General features: G+C 41.0%; 1 protein-coding gene across 1 annotated transcript; it reads right to left on the bottom strand.

Annotated features, from left to right (window-relative positions):
* Window positions 1-2047: 2047 nt before the first annotated feature.
* On the bottom strand, window positions 2048-13116 carry vwa1 (von Willebrand factor A domain containing 1). The gene is made up of 6 exons (XM_061056843.1): window positions 12717-13116; window positions 6890-7447; window positions 4925-5257; window positions 3829-4104; window positions 3288-3563; window positions 2048-3043 (listed from the first exon to the last, which is right to left on the bottom strand). The coding sequence occupies exons 1-6, from the start codon at window positions 12799-12801 to the stop codon at window positions 3015-3017; spliced, it is 1557 nt and encodes a 518-aa protein (XP_060912826.1). The 5' UTR covers window positions 12802-13116; the 3' UTR covers window positions 2048-3014.
* Between the last annotated feature and the right edge of the window lie 6936 nt (window positions 13117-20052).

Genomic DNA, 20052 nt, shown 5'->3' with positions numbered 1-20052 from the left:
GCTATTGATTTAAACTTTTATACCAAACACTAAAATAATAATAATAGCATTCATTTTATTTATACAGCACATTTAAAACCTGATGTTTACAAAGTGATTTGACAGACAAAGCAAAGGCAGTAATTTGGGAATATAACAAATTAAGCATCAATAGTCAGGCCAAACAGTGAGAGGTCTACAAAATTCAAACAAAAGGCAATTACAAAATGCAAAAGAAAAACATCAATAAGAATAAATCCAAATGAAGAGTTCAACTAGAAACAGGAGATCTAAAAAAAATGGTTTATCAAGATTGATTTTTGGGTGTTTTGCCTTTATTTGACATGGAGCAGGGATATGGTAGGAATCGGAGAAAGTGGGGAATGACATGCAGGAGGGGATCCGCAGGCAGGACTTGAACCAAGGTCGTCCGCTTTGGGGAACTTTAGCATCCTACATGGGGCGCGACCTAACCACGAGAAAGAAGTTACTGATTCTGCCTTATCTCCTCAGGGAGGTTAGTCCAATTGCTCTAATTAACTTTGTTTTGCTCTGTGGAGGAAGAAAAGTATCTATGTGTTAAGATATCTATGTAAACTTTAATTAGACTAACAAGACAGTCACGGAGCATGAGATCTGTCACTGTGAAATAAACCTGTTAAAAACACACACACTGAATGTAACTTATATTAAATATATACATTTTATTAACACTCACCTAATCTTGTAAATATTCTTATCCTCATGCTCTGACATCATGCACACTGACTTAACGTAAATACTGTAAAACGATGCACTTCATGTAAGTTATCCCGTTGTCTAATTATGTAATTTATTATCATGTTTATTTTAGCATCTTTTTTGCACTCCTCACCGCTGCACTATTGTCTTATTTAGTATTGTACACAGACAATTAGTCTTTGTTCATTTGTTTGTTTATTGTTAAACTTTGTACATGGAGAGTAAAGTTTGTGTGAGAATACCTTGGCATTAAAGCTGATTCAGATTCTGAAATTACTTTAACTGAAACAAAATTCAAATAGGTTAAAACACCTTTATAATGATGCACTTTAGTATAACAAAATACAATACATGTGGTGAAAAAAACCTTCATTAATCATCTTTTAATTCAACATTTATCGAGAAATTATAAATTAATCTAATCCTTTGAAATTCACAAGTTAATACACCTGCTGACCAATTGCAGTTGCTTCCACTCTCCAGCAGGGGGCAGCATTGACGCAGACATTTGCCTTCTCAGGAGCAAGTTTCACTGTGGATGTACTGTAGTTATTTCATCGTGTGTTTGCTTGATCTGCGCCCAGAATCTGAATTAATGAAAGTCTGTAGAAGAGCCTAACTAACATTATCATTTAAAAATAACACATCTAAAGCAACTCCTGTCAAAGTAGAGTAAAACAATAAGATACATGAGACAGATATGTGTTCAGGGTATGAGCAGCATCCCTACTTGATTAAACTGTGATATGACTCGTTGTCCATTTCATTCAAATCCTTTTATGTTTGGGGTTTAAAAACACTATTCATGTCAAGCATGTGGTTTATACTGCGCTTTTAAGTACTGACATATGTAACATTTATAAAGGGGATGACACCTTTAAAAAGTTGACAGCGACTTTTGGAATCAAACTCTTTGTTTCCTCAATAATCCTGTGTTTGTCTCTGCGAGTGTTGGTATACAAAGATGCTTTTTTAATGTCTTGAATTTGCTAAAAAAAAAAAGGCAGGGTACTTTAAAGAGACACATTTAAGAAAGAGCGCTCAAAATATGAGGGGGAGATATTCTGGATTTCAGTCTCTAGAAGACGTTATTGTTAAAAAATGCCCAATCGTAATTCTAAACTCCTCTCATTAGAACTTCTCTGCCTGTGAAATGATCACTTAAAATTTCTTGCAGAGCCGTTAAGACATTACACAAGTGTCTTCACCTTCTGAGGAGCTATTCTCAAGACTTAAAAAAAATTACACTGACATGTAGAATCAGTGAAATAAGGTGTCGCTAATCTATGTCCATAGCAGATTGTGTGATAGAAAAAGAATACATGTGTATAAACAAAATTATTAAAGGACTTTATTGCAAGCTCATGTTAAAATTCAAAAGTGGTGAACAGTCATAAAACCTTACATTTGCTTTCAGAAGATAACAGTCAACGATAAAGATCTTTTCAGTAGGTGGCAGCAAAGACCGGCCTTAAAAAAAAGGTAACAGTCTTAAAATGTAAACTTCCTGCCTGTAAATACAGTATGAATGCTATTAATTCTTACACTTATACGAATACAGATTAATAAATATGAACGATAGATCTATGCAGAGACCTTCTCTCAGTAAAACTCATTGGTAAAAAGATGCAGCATCTCCGTAGTTTCAGGGCATGTCTGTTTGTAATTTTGGAAAAGTTCAAAGCGATCCTGAAGATCCTGTTATTAGGGATGTGAACGTTGTAATGTGGCGCTCCAGTGTGCACACATGCGAGTATCGAGCATGTGCAAAGAGAGAAGTTATTTAAGTACAAGTCATAAGTATCCATTATAAATGTAAATCAGATGTGCTCTGAGTGTTAGCAGGAGTTGGAAAAAATATGCAGCGTCGGGCTTCAGGCCCACATATGGAGGAAAGCCTTTTCTCCTAAACAAGCCACATAAGACATCCAACATTCCCAGCAAGCCCTGCTCTGTAACTGCGAAACAGACCTAAGTAATATTGAAAGTTTGCATATTTTAACTTAAGTGTTATACATTTACTGTAGGTGTTGACCAGATGAGACACAGAAACGGGAAAGCAAAGGGTCCTCTGTGTTGCAGATCGTAGCAGTCAACATGTGGTCATATTGTCCCAGACCACTATTAAGTGTCTATGGCTTCCACGTTAGCGCTCAGTGAGCCAAACCACACAGCTCTCCTGGAGGATGTCCACAGAAGGGGAGAGGCAGGAAAAGAATTATGGATGAAAGTCAGCATTCTTCTTGCCAATCGTCCCTCCATGTTTGGTAAGGTGCGCTTGCAGTTCAGGAGTGCTATGATTGGTAGCCATATGCTAATGCATCTAAAGACGAGGAGGAGAGAGGGAGAGGACAGAAGAGGAGATATTTAGGTTTTCACACTTTTAACATATGGGCAAAAGTCAAAGTTATATGTTTCCTTTTGCTTCATGAACACAGCCGTCAGAGATCAAATGGAATGAATCAGCAGCAGATCATTAAGGTCATCATAAATCAGTTTAAAATTCAGTTTAGAGCGTCTGTACCATCCAGTATGAATTCAAACATTTCCTTTCTTACTTTACTCACCTGAATGAAACTGTGCAGTGCAACACAGTCCCTCTCCCCGCGCTGTCCGATAAATGGGCGACACACACACTCTTGCTGAAGGAGGGATGTGTGAAAGGCGCGTTGACAGAGAGTCAGGCGGCAAATAGAGGGAGGAGCGCTGGTCAGGTATTGAGTTCTGCTGCCCCTCCCAGGTGAGCCAGTAGCCCCTCAGACCGGCTACACTGCCCTTCCAGTCCACCTGCACCGAGTCGCTCCCCACCGTGGTCAGCTGCAGGTCTGCCAGGGCTGGAGTCACTGGAAAGTGAGACCACAGAGATGTAATCAGAGTAAAAACTGATAACATATAACGTGACTCTTGCAGTAGAAAAATGTGAATTCTTTTAAATCGAAGCCACTCTAGCTGCTCAGTGAGCACCTAAAGTAGTCAAACCTGTATGAAAACGCAGGTAATTATCTGAAATGTAAGACCCTAAGCGGAATAGGCTGTGCAGGATTAGGATTAGTGTGCAGTAAATTGATCCTCATTCAAGTTTGGCGGCGTTTTCTCCTTCTAGCTCACCTTCCTCAGTGCACACTTTGACAGACATGGCCTTCTCCTTGCCGGTAGCGTGCCGGGCAGTAATGGTGACGAGGTAAGTGGTATCAGGCTGAAGGTCTCTGAGGAGCGTGGAGTTTTGAGTGCGCCCCACTGTGACAGCGTTGAGCTTCCCCCTTGGCAGGGCTGAGTACTCGATGTAGTAACTTGTGACCTTGTCAGGCTGAACAGGACCCCAACTCACCCGAACGCTGGTTGGGCCTGAGTCAGAGATCGTCACTGTCGCCGGGCTCAGCAACTCTGGTGTGTGGGGAGTCCAGAAAAAAACACTCTGAGATAATATAACCAATTATAATAGGTGTACATTCTGACAGGTGTGAATTTGTTTTTTCTAATAACAGAAACAACAAAAGGAAGAAAAGAGTCCAGGATTGGCACACCTCAAGTTAATGTTTTTCAGATAACAAGTTTTTAAGCCAGTGTACAGCTGGTCAGCTCAACATTCAGGTCATTGTTCAAGAAATAGCGTTTTCCAAGCTAATCTTTTTTATTCAGCCTGGGAAGCAGACAAATCTGCGAGCTCATGTTTAATTAGATCTGGCAAGATACATCTGGCCTTCTCCAGCTCGGGCACATTTCCATCCGACCTGATTTAAGTCAGGCCAATCACAACCATTTATGTCATATGAGTTTGAGAGAGAAGGCATTTATGTAAACAACAGAAATGGCTGCTGCTGTTTAGAAACCTTTGTGTTGTGTGAGTAATAAACCAGTTTGACTGTTCTTTAAGTTATATACAACTGATGAGTGTTGGCTAAATAATGCCATGACAATCAAGTGATCAATGGAGAAACCCTTTGTTATAAACATTAAATAAATATAAGGATAACTTGCCTTTGTAGTTTGGTTAGGTACAGTAATGAAAGTCTAATAGAAAGAACGCAATTATTTTTTAATTTGGGAGGAAAAAATTAGATCTAATGTTAAATAATTTCCCTATAAAGTGTCAATAATAATAAATAATATCCCTTAATTAAAATATTCAGTTTACAGGGACACACAACGCATATAAGAAGCAAATTCTTAAATGTGTGTAAAGTGTAAAAGGATGTAGGCTAACCTGGCTTTGTAGTAAAAGTAGCGTAGAGCGTGTTAAAGGATTGTTCATTGGACTCTGGTGTCAGAGTGGCGGTATAGGTGGTGTCAGGCTTCAGGCCCGTTAGCCTGGTGGTGCTGGAATCTGCATTCTGGGTAATTCTCTGGTACTGACTTCCACCAGTGCTCGGGCTGGTCCCAGTTCCGCCAGTTCCGCCCGCTCCCGTTCCACCCGTAGGCACAGGGCCGAAACGAATCTCGTAGAATCCCGTCAGACCGGACAGAACGGGTCGCCACTGCAGCGTGGCGGTGTTGGTGGAGACGTCGCGGACGCTGATCCGCTCAGCTCGGATGATCTCTGTTGGAGTCAGGGTAAAGGTGAATGAAATCACAGTGTGCATTCCGGGCTGTCAGAGTTATAATTCTGCAAAGACATGCAGAAAGGATTGGTGACAGTGACAAGACGGCGTGCTAAAAATGCCCTGGCTTCAGACAGCCACCCACATAGACAGCCGGACTTGGGTTTCTGGATGCTTTCATAACGGCTGCAATAAGACAACTTGAAATAGCTAACCCAGCGAAGCCCTGCAACATAATAACAAATGCTAAAGAGGCAATGATATTTTTGATTAGATCCATTTAGCAGAGACTGGTGCATTGCTGCTTGTTGTTCAACAGCTTTATTTATACCACGCATCATGTCTTAAAGCTGTGGTACATACAGAGTTTTCCCTTGTGAGTGCAGTACCCTAAAAGTGGGTGACCACTCTCTCTCTCTCTCTCTCTATATATATATATACATATATGTATCATGTCTGGCATAGTGTTGGATGATGCAGTAAGGCGATTGAATCATTAACCCATTAATAGATAGCCCTATCTCATTACAGGGACTCTCACACACGCTCACAGACAGTCTCACTGTCTTCAGGAGTATGTTTGGAATCAGGGAGAAGCACAGAGACACGACAACTAGAACTCACTCATGGGTTGGGCAGCTTTTGTTTTTTGAGCTTTGATCCAAAGGGTCAGATGTTTTTTTTTTTGTTTTTTTTTGTGGTATCTATCTGGGTGTGTCTTAGCCAAAACAAAGACTTTATTACTTTGGTTGGGATGGTCCGGATGAGGAATCATTGTCCTTTATAGGGACTGATTTTTGTGGGAAAGTATCTTGGCAGTTTGGTTTAACAGAGGAAATAGGAAACTAGTCAGAAGTGTTTTTGATATACTGTGATAATACCTGGTGACTCAACTGTATAATCAGTCTTTTTTTTTTTACACTTTTCTAAGTTTTAAGCAGAAGTTCAACGTAAGCAATACACAACCTTATCACCTTAAAGTCAAAAACTATCATGGCTAATATGGTACCATGAAGTCACATATGTACACGTGCGGTAGACGCAGTGTTTCTGTCATGCAGGTCAAATTTTTGTTCTGTTCAACGTTAGGGCTTCAGCAACCCCTCTTGACTAAGTTCACAAGCTAGTTACAAACTTTGGCGGCTGCTTGGCGCTGAGAGCTTTGATCATTTTCTTGCTTTAAATAGTTGGCAACAAGGTTTGTTTCAACGTAAAAGATGAAAACCAAAAGACTTAATGGATGTTAAATCAAAACACTGGGCTAAAAATGCTTAAAAATATTTGTAGAATTGAGTTGAACTCACTTTTAAGTTCAGCAATATATTGAGATTTTGGACACTTTTTAAATCATCTCCTTTTTGTATCATCACTGACAGATTTAGTGTTGGACAGATTTGTTGGACTGATTTCAGACTCAGTCATTTGATCTATTATAAATGTAAAGAGTAGTTAATTAATAAAGATGAATAATTATGAATTAGAATTAGAAATACATGTATAAAATCGAATGTATGGAGCCCCTGAAAAGTAAAAACTGAACACTGAAAAATAACTTTAACTTGCTACACAGTTTGGTCTCCATACCATTAACTTAAATTATCATCGTTTCACTCATTGGTTCCCACACTCACCGATGATGGCGTTCCGCAGGTCCTCTGTGATGATACTCAGATCATCGATGTCCACAAAGTACAGATGTTCCTCCACAGGCGGGGTCACCACTTCCCTCAACACTAGATAGTTGCCGTGCCCAGTGGAGACCACCAGCACAGCCACACCCTGGTCCCTCAGCTCCGCCATTGGTCCAACCACATCACCCGGTTTTACCCCGTCTGTCAACCACACCAGCACCCTCGGCAGCCCCGCCCTGGCCCCGTCTGCCGCTCCGGGTCTCAGCACCCTGTCCTTCGCTATCCTCAGCGCCTCCACTGTGTTGGTGTCCCCCCTCAGAGGTTTGGTGTTCTTCAAAGCCCCCTGGAGGCCGCTCTGGGTGGTATGGGAGTCAAAGCCAAACTCAAGGCGTGGTTTGGTGCCCACCTGCAGCAGTCCCATCCTCACCTGGTCCTCCCCCAGAGAGAACGGGAGGAGGAGCTCAGACAGGAAGGCGAGCATGCGGGAGTGCTCGTAGGAAGACACACTGCCCGAAGAATCCAGTAGGAAGAGGACGTCACCCTCGCAGCAGTTCAGCACTGTGGTGAAGAAAGCAGAATCATTATTTAACCAATAAAGTAAACTTTCATCTGACGTTACTTTGATCATTTTGATGCCATAGCTTTTCAAACAACACAACCTCTGTTATTTCAATGATGGATAGTATCAGAAAGTACTGAAGCTTTGAAAACACCTATAGATCTTTAGTCATACATTAACTAAAAGCTGCTGCAAGCAAAAGAGGGAGCGCAGCAGTGGTTCATTAAAATGTACTGGTCTGCAAATTCCAATGTATTTGTGCAACCTAGACAGTGTGCAGGAGTTTGCGTGCACATTTTGGTAATTAAAACCATAAATTACCCAAAACTGGGTGCATATGGCCTCTTAGGCATTAATAGCATTAACATTTTTTCCTCGTATCTTATCAAAGTTTTAAATTCCGGTATCATGATGGCTATCATTGTTGTATAGCTTGGCTCAGAAAACTTAAAGAACCCTAGCTAAAAACAAGCTAAGCTAAGCTAACTTAATCTGTTCCTTGGTTGTAGCCTCTCTGAACATCCTGTGTCGACCAAAGAGTGATGGAAAAAAAGTTGTTTTTTAAAAATGCTTTATTTTGTTGACAGTGTAAAAAAAAAGTAGTTTAATTGAAAAACAAACTTTAAATGTGTGATTAGAAAGTACTGAATGTTGACTTTTAGCTAACTTATCCCTCTCCGCTAGCAGCATTCTGTATGGTTTTTGTTGAGGCACTTAAGACAGTGTTGCCAGCACTGATTATCGCGGGGGAAAGAAGATTGTTTTTACAATTAGATATTGTGTTTACACCATTCCTAATCTTGTGATTGGATACGGCTGACTGCTAACATTTTGCTAGCTCTAGCTAACACGTTAGCACCACACTGATTTCCATTTGCTACTCTGAAACAGTGGCTGCTCGACTGAGCTATATTCAGTCTTATTGATAAGTATGCTGCTGTTGTGCAGAAGAAATGAAGGTCAGTACTTTTTGTTATTGGCTGATTGACCCTTTTGATACCTGATAACACATTTCAGTACTGTGGTACACATACACTTTACCTCAATCGACCTACAACAAAGTCGTTAAGCTTCAACATAAGATAGTATCAACATGAAAGCAGAAAAGATTAAGTAGCAATTTAGAAGCAAGTAGCCTAATAACAGCGCAGATAAGAAGAAATGAAAACACAAACTGAACTACAGATAGATGTTGACAGTATGATAACTGTGGGCGATAATGGATGAAAGACCTTTGAGCACTGAGCCGGGAAGCTGACATTTCGCCCCCAGAAATTTCCTCATTTCATAACAGAAGCAAAGTTAAAAGTCAATGCCATGGGGGGACGAGAGAAGAAAGGGAGGGGAAACAGTAGCTGCTGGGCAATAACGAGGGGAAGGAGAGGGAGAAGGAGCGGAGAAAGGAGGTGGGACAGGGGGAAATAAAAGGCGTTTAAAGGAGAGTGAAACAGAACGGGGGGGGGGGGGGGGGGGGGGGGGGGGGTTCGCTGGCAGTTCCAAGTCAGAGACGAGGAGGAATGTTGGATGGCCATATTCAGAGCAGACAGAGAGTGGGAAAGAGAGAAGAAGCAGCAACACAGACAGGATCTAAAAGCAGTATTTAGATGCAAATCTTCAGACTGTGGTCATTGCATAAACAAAACACACGCTGTTAAAATCTGAGAGGAACGGTTTGAGAGGGAAGAAAAATAAACCTGTGAGAGACGGATATAGCCTGCAATGAAGATTAGATTGCCTCTTGATTACTCTGATTCAGTAATGCTGCTTTTATAGGCACTGAGTGCTAAACCACAATTTGAACCTCCTCGGAAGCTATTTTTGAATACTTAACGTGTTGTTAAGAACCAAAGCTCTGACAGCTAAGATAGCAGCTACGCATGCATATTAGGGTTGTCACAAGACAAGATACTGCAATACGATACTACTAAGAATCAAACGATAAGCGCTCCCGATGGCCTGACGGTTTTGTCATGCACCCCGTGCATGTAGGCTGGCTGCAGTCCTCACCACAGTGGCCGCGGGTTCGAATCTGACCCCGGCCCTTTGCTGCATGTCATCTCCCATTCTCTCTTCCAGTGTTTCCTGTCTCTCTTCATTTGTCCTTCCCAATAAAGACAAAAAGGCCCAAAAAATATAACTTTAACATGAAACGATACTGAAACATGTGTTGATACCACAGCAAAAAAAAAGTCCTAAAGTCCTAAGTCCTAATATCCCAACACTGGAATATTTATTGTTTTTAATTACCAAAAATTGCACACAAACTCACGCACTGTCTAAATTGCACAAAGACATTGGCCAAGTTTCGATAACAAAACGTTTCCAATGTTTTTTGCAATTTAGACAGTGCTCTCTTGTAAGTATGGACAGTTCTGACAACCTTATTGCATACACACATACTTCAGACATGTACACACACACACACACACACACAAACACACACACATGCATTCATCATCAGTCTAAAGAATTCCTTTCATGTCTATTGTTATTTCACTCTGGAGCGAGGGGGCTGCTCCATATCAAAGCCCCCCTACTGCTACCTTTGTGCAGGTAAGTCCTTATCTACAAACCACATGTTGACGTCTGGAGATAGCCTCTGCAGTGTTTATCTAGAAACAAGACGTGTTCTAAATGTAGCCCGGGGGTTATCGAATGAACAATAAATAAGATTTATCAGGTGGACTATTAGCTCTGCAGTGATGTTATGGTGGAAAAATGAAGCGTCGAAAAACCTCATGTGGCCCCAGTAAAACACTACAGGGGCAGAGCAGGTCTTTCAGTCAGACCGACACATGGGTGCATTTCACTGACGCACATGCAGCAATAAAGTTTAAACAATGCGTGCAAAAATGTAGTTTGAAAGTGAGGACCACAAAATACGAGCTTCAGGGTAAGGCTGCAGAACATCAGAGGAATTGGAATTTCAGGCATTTTATTTCCAGCTTAAAAAGAAGTCTGTAGGTTCTCAGTCATCCAGGTCATGGTGAACTCGAAGCTTGATCCAAAGGGAACTGGACAGGTTGAAGACATACCTTTAGATCAAGCTTCAAACATCTCAAAAATCTGCCGACAAGATGAGAATCAACCCACTTCCAGTCATCCAGTGGCAAAGAATATGAAGCCATTCCTCTAAAATATATTTCTAATCTGTTATTACCTTTAAATAACTCAAAATGACAACAAACCATGCACCTTCTTATTCTTCTGTAAAGGTTTGTTGTGAGGGGTGGTATAAGCTCGCCATTATAAATGGACGACACATAATATGTGCACATGCATAACAGCATGAGCACTTATAAAAAGCCCAATTACTGTAGGCTATGTTGGTTCAGTCTCTCAGGTCCCTATTAATGGAAACAGCAAAATTACAGCATGTCACTCACTGCTCTGTGAACAGCGTCATAAAGATCTGCTCGCACAAACAGACTCGTTGGTGTCACCACCGCCCAGTTTAGCCCATCTGACACTTCATGGTCTTGAGCTTGAATGCTAGGCGTGTTGGCATGGCTTTGATCACAACCGATTACAATCAATGACTTGTAGACGTTTGAAAAAACAAACAGATAAAGTCACTGAGGGATGTCTTAGTGGTTTAGAGAACGTGCTGCAGCGATTCGGGTTACGTGCCCATCACAAATATGTTGATAATGGTGCAAGCATTTTTGAATATGTGCCTCCCTACATATGGAAACCTTTTCTTGCTAAACAAAATAACGCAGAAAACAATACTTGAGGTGATTTAGAAAAGATGTGCTCACAGCAGTCTGTCCAGCAGTTGAAGCCCAGACTTCATTATTTACTCTCAGCACTGTCTGCAGCACACGTAGAGGAGTATCACAGCTCGGCACACTTAATGTAGTTTAAAGCTGCTGTGAGGAGTTTTTAGCATGTTATGAAACAGACTGATGCCTCTTATAATAAGAAAAAAAACACACAGCGAAAAGGTTGACTATTTCTACATAATAATTGTTAAAGCCTGATGCTGGACGTTGTCAGAAGAGAAGATTTACAGTATGTTCCCGAAACAGTCTTTTTCCAGAGGAAAGATTCATCGTCTGTGATACGTCTGACTGACTGAAGGATGAGATTTGTTTGGCAGAAAACACTCCTGAGGCATGTACAGAATGAGATTTTTGTTTATTTAATTGAACTTTTGTTTAACCAGGTTGGTCCCATTGAGATTAAGAACCTCTTTTCCAAGACAGTCAGCAAAGAGAAAAGATGTAAACAGCTTTGTACAACAGGAGCACCAAGATTGTCACAAATCCCCCAAGCCCCCCGGAGTCATTTGTTTATCTGTTTTTGGTCAAATTTGTATCTTAAAAATTTCAGATATTGAAATTTATGTTGGTAATTTGTGGGTTTTAAACTCTATTTTGGGAAATCTATGTCGGACTCATAAATCTGCTGAGATCTAAAAGAGAAACCCCTTCACGACTTTGATCTTTATCTTAGTTACCATATTATAAGATTTCATTTTATGACACATAAAACTTATTATCATACTTCCTAATTTAGAGTAGATTTGGAATAATAAAACCATGGATCAGACGTGTCAGTCTTGATTTCTTTGCTTCTTGTATTAAAGCTACAACAATGAATCATTTGTTGTAAAAATCAAATTACTCTTCAGGTGCTCTGATGGCTGCTCTTTTCTTCCCCTGCATGGAAACCACGGCTAAGAGGTTTCATCACTAAATAATAATGTAGGAATTCAACCTTTCCTTTTACTGTTATGAGAGCACCTGAAGTTTTCCATAGCATGTCATGGGTGGTCCCTGGTTATTATGCCCCAGTTTTTTGGAACCACTGCCCCAGGCTTTGGGATTTCATCAAGTCGCACATCAATACTTGGACTCGTGCCATTTCACTGAGAACACTGGTGTAAAATCAACCCCACCCTGATCCACCCTGAAGACAGACAGGCAGGCAGACAGACAGGCAGGCCTCCTGCAGCAGCATCTGATTCTAATGGTAGAGTCACTGCATCTAATAGACAAAATTGCATTTAGTATACAGTTAGATTGCATGGGGACAAAGTTGTGTTCAATCTAAGAACATGTTTGTCATTGTGGGTCGTTCTTAAATGACCACAATAGTGTTTTTACAGTGAATATTTGTCCTAAAAAAAGATGGAAAAAATGATCTAGATAATTCAACTTATTGAGTTGTAATACTTTACTCATGATCTCCAAATGCAGCAGATTTTTAGGCACTCATTAAAATTGTATTGATGGATTGTCAGGTCCATCTGAGGGTGCTTACCTCCTTCAGGTGCGGGGTTCTGTGTCGAGGATGGCCGCAGGAGCAGACACAGCAGCATCCATAACACCGACATGTGGCTCTCCATCACAAAGTTTAAGAGTTAGGCTATCAGTTCAACCGAAGCAAAGACTACAGCGCGAATGTTTAAGGTTCTTGGGTCAACCATATATCCCACACACAGCTCGGAGGAGCGCGCTCTCTGTCAGTAAATCATATTCAGAGCAAGAAGAATATTATAATGAGTCACATCCGGTCCGGCTCTTTTATTTCACTTCTCCTCTTTCTTCTTCGCTGAGCATGATCAACCAGCCGCTGGAAGTTAAACTTAAACTCAAAAGTTCAGTCCGTGTGCGCAAAGTCCTGACGCTCCCAGTCTGTGGAAATGCGCCTCGCTCGAGCTCAGAGCATGAAGCAAGCGAGGAGTGAAAATAGCTTCCGGCAGAAACATTCAAAGTAAAACTCTTGTGTAAATATTTTTCTTTTAAACATCTGAGCGTTAGCCACAGGCAGTAAAACATTTTGATAATCCAACGTAAAGAAAAAACATTTAGGCTTCACAATATTTAAAGACACCCATTATTTTCTAAATTGTAGCCTGTATAGCAGTAGACTCAGGTGGTGACCCGTCTCAAAATGTCATAAATGTCTACATTACAATATCAAAATTGCACATGCAACTTCTTAATAAATGTCTTTTTTTTTTTTTTAATTAACAATTAGACACAATAACCATGTTATTCATTTTGGTTTTTTTATATTGAGGCCTACTTATTTTTTTTTAAGAGGAGTTGGTAGGTCGTTTTCAGTAGTACAGCAACTTTCTGAAATAGCAGTGTGACTCTTAGCTTTAGTCTGATGAGCTAGAGCGACATGAAAGCACATATTTCAATATTTTTCATTTTGTTCCATTTACAACCCTCACCCCTGCAAGTTTTCACGACCCATAGGCCTGACAACTTTGTTGAAATGTGGTTATTAATCACTGTAAAACAGATTATTGTGTTCTCAAATTTTAAACCTTGATATTTTTTGGGGGTTATACATCTTCCTTGGTGATGCATTAGGCCTTGTCCGTCACCACTGCAGTGTATAGGCTAAATGATGTCATCAGTGTGCAGGTGCATGTGCAAAGACAAATGAACAGGGTACCTTTACTTTAGCTATCAGATAAACTGAAGTAGAACAAAAAACTTGACCTATGAAATATAGAACAGTAAGTAAACAACTGTTTTCAATAGATGGAAACAGGCTGAAATTCTGGTTGCATAAACCTTTATAATAAACCGTTTTGTAGACAAAATATAATGAATAAGCCCTGGCAAAAAATACTTTCATGAGTCATATCAACAATGATGCCGAGTTGTTCTTAAAAAGAAAAATATCTACATAACAATCAGAGTAAGTAACCACTAAAAGGGCTGATAAAAATGTGCTTTTATTTTGAAGGTAAAGTTTGATGAGCTTCCCTCTGGCTTCTTCAGTTCAGCTTGACACCCGTGAGTCTCTTGAGTACCTCACTCCTCCCTGCTCTCTCCAGTCTCCCCAGTAACTCAGTATATTAAATGTGTTCATCCAGGCGTCAACACTCTGGATCTGAGCCACAATTAGATTTAAGTCTTCATGTTACCTTATTAGCAGGGATATAAATGGAGAAAGTCACTTTACATCTTAGTCTTTAAAAATAGTTGATATATGTGGGGATATAACAAATACTTACTGGTGAATCCCAAGTCAAGGGATCCAATAACTTTCAGACTCCATCATGATCCCAAACAAGATTGACTGTTTTTATTTAGTTAGTATTAAAGTCTGTAACTGCTGCCGCAGGGTGTCAGACAAGATGATTAACACACGCCGAAGAAACAGTCCTTATTTTTTCTTACATTTTCCACAGCTAATAATCACATTTTGTGATATGCTTGACTGTTAAAAAAGAGCAGGTTTTTTAAAAACGACTAACACATATACATGGCATGATCTGCTTTGGCCAAAGGGGGCGCCAAAGTCAGCACAATCTGAAAGTTCCTCACAGGAGCTTTAATCTAATCCTACAGTACAGGAATTAGAAGGAGAAATGGTTATTTTTAGGATATTCAATCTCAAATTCAAGTTTTTTCCTTTTTGGTCCGAAAGAAATTATGAAAGTAAAAAAAGAGAGAATTTCATGCTGTTTATGTAATTTTATGTTCTATATGTCATATTTGTATAGTCCTTTAGAAACCGGTTGTTTTCTACAATTCATTTAACTTTTATCCAAAGAGTCTTGGCCAAAAAGTTGCACTTGAACACACCACGAAGACTACAACCGACGGCCAACCACCACGTACGTTCTGCACATGCATGAGAGGAAATAACTCTCCATGCCAGCAGGGGGTGGTAGTCTGTTGTTATGATACGAGAAGACCATTTTCACACCGCTGTCGGTCACCACTCGTGTTATAGGTAGCCTACTAATCCAGGTTTTTTAGTGGAAAAAGAAAAGAAGAGACAAATATGGAGAAACCGCACTAATGGGTGAAAGCATGGATACTACAGTGGCATGCTCAAGGGACTTTCCTGAACCTGTGTCAAGAGCTGGAGATAAATGAAACCTCCGAACAGCCAATCATAGAGATTCCTCTCACCAATGCGCAGACATCGATTCAACATGTCGAATCGGCCGAAAAAAGGCAGACGATCGCCTTGGTGTGTCAGGGCCTTTAGAGCTTCATCCCTACATAGAAGCATAAATCAATATTTTATGTACACCTTGAGTCAGTCTTCAGACAGTCTGAGTATTATTTACACATAGGCATTACTTATTTTCTAAGGATTTGTCATGATGAAGACATCCAAGAATTCCAGCGATCCACGAGATGTAGGAAACGCTGGTTCACCGAGAAGAAACCACAAGTACTTGCAGCGCTCAAACCACAGGGAGTTCATCTTTTAAACTGCACAGAGCACATGTATTCCCAGAGTGGAGAAGCTTTGCATGTTGGCATCTTTCTGAGGTCAACCACTCGGCCCTTCAAAATAAAGCGAGTTTTGCCCACAGAAAGTGAAGCGAGTCGATTGTTTAGCAGAAGGAGAAGAAGAAAAGTGTTTGTTGTCGAGACAAACAAAAAAGGAGACAAAAGGCGTAGGAGGGAATGAATGGATGTGAGCGGATGCAGGAATTCAAAGGTCTGGATTCTTCTTATCCAAATACTTTTATTGTTCCAGTCAGACATTGACAATAAACACACCCTTCCTTATACACACACCTAGTAACTAAACACTGAAGGGGCTGCACTGTAGGGATTTGCAAGCATTATGACAGCACAGTCTGACCTATATTTCTCTGCCGTCATCTATATGGAAAACTACAAACATAAATATATAACTGGCACAAGCACGTGTAGTTATCCTTGTGAGTCACCTGTTTGTTAATTTCACACATGATGGCAATAATAATCCTAAAAGAAATGACGATAAGAGGATATGTCTGGCTTCTGAACATTTCAATTTTACGATCTGTTGCTAAAATTGCACTCCAAATCTCTGCAGAGTGAAGTTCCCAGCTGCATCTTGATCCATTTACACCCTGCTGCTACTGCACAGCGGACATGCAACATTAATTTCTTCTGCGGTTTTTGTGTACCTCCCATCCAGTGCTAAACGAGTCCTCACAGGCACATTTTCTTTGTGGCCCCCGGAGCTCACGGTCATCGTGGACACAGCGCTGTTTTGGGATATCACTACAGATGGGAGTTAGCCTCTTGCGCTTGTCTTTACAGTCGGGCGAGCTGTAAATCAGTTCGTTACACGCAGTATACCCCCACCTGGAACAACTTGGCGCTGCTGTGTGAGAAAGCAGTAAAATAGCTGAAAATGCATGTGCACAGAGAAGTTTGAGTTTTCTCTGCATGAGCGAGTGCATGCATTTGAACATGTTTCTTGATATGTATTTCGTCATGTTAAGCATTGCATGAGTTGTGCAATGACGGACCACGCGCAACAGACGTAAGAAGCTGGTGCTTGCGTTGATGTTTGGCTGAAATTTACAGACATTTAAATCAAACACAGTCCTTGTATGTCAGATGGTACACCCTGAATGGTGATCTGTTCCTCCTCACTTTCACATAGCATCATAGTCCTAGTGGGATGACAACTGAAAGTCCTTCAGGAGGGAAAAAGTGACAGTGAACTTGACCTTCTGGCTCTGGGCAGGGCGGCAGCAGCAGAGGGAGTAGAGAGGAGTGGGAGGAGAGGCGAAAACAGTCAGATGTCATCAAGGCGATGGAAGAGTTTACGACATTTTGTTCACAACAACATCGAGGGTGTGATAGCATGGGAATACAGAAAAAACAGCACATCCTTCAGGAGAAGGGAACACTTTTCAAGCTGCCTCAGTTACTGCCTCTAACACAGTACCTTGTAACTTAGTCCCATAAAAGCAGCCTTGTTGTAATTACCCATTAAAGTTTTGGCTGTAGAAGATTTGGCTTCCTGTGTGAATGCCACTGTCAGTGGTTAAATTCCACAGATCTATATTTGCCAGTGTTTTCCTCCTTTCTGCGAGTTTATGGTATTTGAGGTTTGGTTTATAGAAAACCAGGGCTTTGTGCAGAACCAAGGAAGAAAAGCAGCAATGTTGCCACTCTCTAAATCACTGGTTCCTGATTTAACTTCCATGGAGCACCCTTGTATCTTAAAAAAAAAAAGCCCCCACCCCTCAGGATCCGCACAAAAAATGACACAATACTGTCAAAATTAACACAAATTTAGAGACAGAATAGGCCTACACACACTTGTTTTTACCAAAAGGCTGATGTATCATCATGATTTTAGATGTGAAAAGCTTATTTTGACAACCTCAGAGCAGACAAAGCCTCACACTCCCTCCTTAGATCCTTGGAGTCCACCACCAACATGAGCATTGGATGCTCTATACGTAAAAGAAGCTCGATCACAGTGAAGTAAAAGATGGAGAGGACATAGAAGACCCTGGAGCGGTAGCCAGTTAATCCCAGGGCATACACATAGAGACTGACAAGCTGCCACACTCACATTCATACCTACGGGCAATTCAGAGTCACCAATTGACCATCTCAAACTCCACACAGAAAGTCTCCTGTCCGACAGGGATTCAAACCAGGAACCTTCTCGCTGTGAAGCAACAGAGCTAGCCACTGCTTCACCGTGCAGCGCAGAGAGATAGTTAAGGAAGATCAATCTAAGGGACGCCTAATGATATCGAACACAGACACAATATTTACCTTGTATATTTGCCCACTTTACAATTTGTACTTTTCAAAGTAAACAGGACAAGAGCAATCCATGCCTCCTTGTGTAATTGACACGCACATAAATAAAAGCCATTAAACTAAAAATACAGACAGGGAAGTCGCAGGGATTTCCCATCACTGTGATGTGCAGAAAAGTGAGCCAAGTATACCCACTGCCTTCCTGAGAAACACTGACACCTCCGGTCCTGCATGCGTCAGTGGTACTTTCCTGCCTCCTCTGATCAGCATCCTGTGTGGGTCTCGTCTTTAAAAGGATTTCCTTAGCTTTTTAACTTGCAAAAACAATTTGTTGTTATTTTGCACGACGAGGGGAAAAAAGTCAGACTAAAATGTTGAGTCTAAAAGATGCTGCCTCAAGAGGAATCTGCCGATATCTCCCTGCATTCCAAAAACCTCAAACCCTAACTGCATCCAGGCCGAAAAGCTCAGTCCTTGCCTCCCCCAAACAAGTATGACAAGTTACATTAAACACAAGCAGCCGTCCAGTTCGAGGCAGGACCACATTTTCACAAAATAAATCAGAGTGTGTATTTAACTTTGGACGGATAAGCAACCGCGTCTGCTCACTGTCTTGGAGTAAAAATCTGGTTGCACAGCTCGATCCATCTCTAGTCTGTAGTTGGAACATCTGTTTTGCAATAATCAACAGTCAGTGAGTCTCCATACTGCATGGTGAGGCCAACACCCACTGCAGAGTTTCCACAGTAAAATGTCACAGGCTGCCTCTGGTTCTGCCAAGTTGGGTCAGTAAAGCTGGCTCGGCTCCCCTTGAGAGGTCCGCTCAGACAATGGTCTTATTGTTTTTCGGGGATTGGCAGAGACTTGATTTATAGATAATAGATAAATACACTCATCTTTCTGGCTCCGTGCAAAGAAAAACTGATCAGGACAGGTCGGATGAGCCAGGAAAAGATGGCTGTCTGATAGCGCAAGGTTCAAAGATTTAAAGAATAGAGTGTCATCATTTATAATAGAGCTTACTGAACAACATTTTATGGCTAATTTTTAACAGTGCACTGGGGTCTGACTCCTGGGGCATGTGGGAAACTTTACCCCTAATGAGCCTGAAGTCTTCTGGGAAGGCTGCTTGTTTCCAAAATATCTAAATGAAGTAACTGAGAACTAAGAATTCAGACCAGAGTTCAGAAATATATGGAAGGGAAATTCTTTTCACAGCTACAGGATGCCCTCATGTGCTCTCTTGTATTGTACAAAATAAAGTCCCTTCCATCCGAAAGCACAAACAAGCTGAAAGAACCTCTGATGGTGGCTGTATACCGAGAAACTCTAAAGTCTCACTTATTCACAAACCACATGAGAAAGGTCAGCAGCGGTGACTCATCGATGTCAGAGATCTGTGGGAAGGAGGATGGTGGGCTACAGTGTGTTCTCTCACACACACACAGAAAAATCACAATCCAGTTCTGTGATGAAGTGTGTGTGTGTGTGTGTGTGCAGTCACATCACGAGGACTCTGAAAAATAATTTCTTCTCACTCTCTAATCACATGTCGACACGCCCTTTACTTTCTTTCATTTCTTTCTATAAGCTCAGCAATAAGAACTCTTTTCAAACCTTAACGGCTTTTCATTTAGTACCCCTGTTTGGGTTTTTATAATTCTGTCAAATTTGCAGTTTCTTTGATCTATGATTGGTATGTGTGTACCAGAGTGAGAGGAACACCCTGGACTGGTCACCAGTCAATCACAGGGCTGACATACAGAGACAACAACCAAGCACACTCACATGTACACCTACTGACAGGCAATTTAAAGTCACAGAAGGGCCAGAGTAACCGAACCCACCCATGCACGGGGAGAACATGCAAACTCCAAACAGAAAGGCTCCTATCTGACGACTGCAGGATGGTGCAGCGCTAATCACTTCACCCTGCATCTACAATCTACCATTTTCATATTTCTATCAACTTCTACTTTTATCCAACTACTGTTTTTATTTCCTAAATAAAATGTGTACCCTTACTCTGAAACATTTACCCTGAAATCTTTGCTACTCAACAACATGGAACAACACGGTACATTTATATGTGAAGACCAGCCAATTGA

This window comes from Labrus mixtus, chromosome 15, assembly GCF_963584025.1.
Source record: "Labrus mixtus chromosome 15, fLabMix1.1, whole genome shotgun sequence".
Lineage (NCBI taxonomy): Eukaryota > Metazoa > Chordata > Actinopteri > Labriformes > Labridae > Labrus > Labrus mixtus.
This window is presented reverse-complemented; position numbering and strand designations above follow the sequence as displayed.

Coding starts and splice junctions, on each gene's coding strand:
- vwa1 (XM_061056843.1), bottom strand. CDS start 12,801: ATGGAGAGCCACATGTCGGTGTTATGGATGCTGCTGTGTCTGCTCCTG. Junction 7,448..12,716: donor GAACCCCGCACCTGAAGGAG/GTAAGCACCCTC, acceptor TCTTCACCACAG/TGCTGAACTGCTGCGAGGGT. Junction 3,044..3,287: donor CACTGCACAGTTTCATTCAG/GTGAGTAAAGTA, acceptor CCTCGTCTTTAG/ATGCATTAGCATATGGCTAC.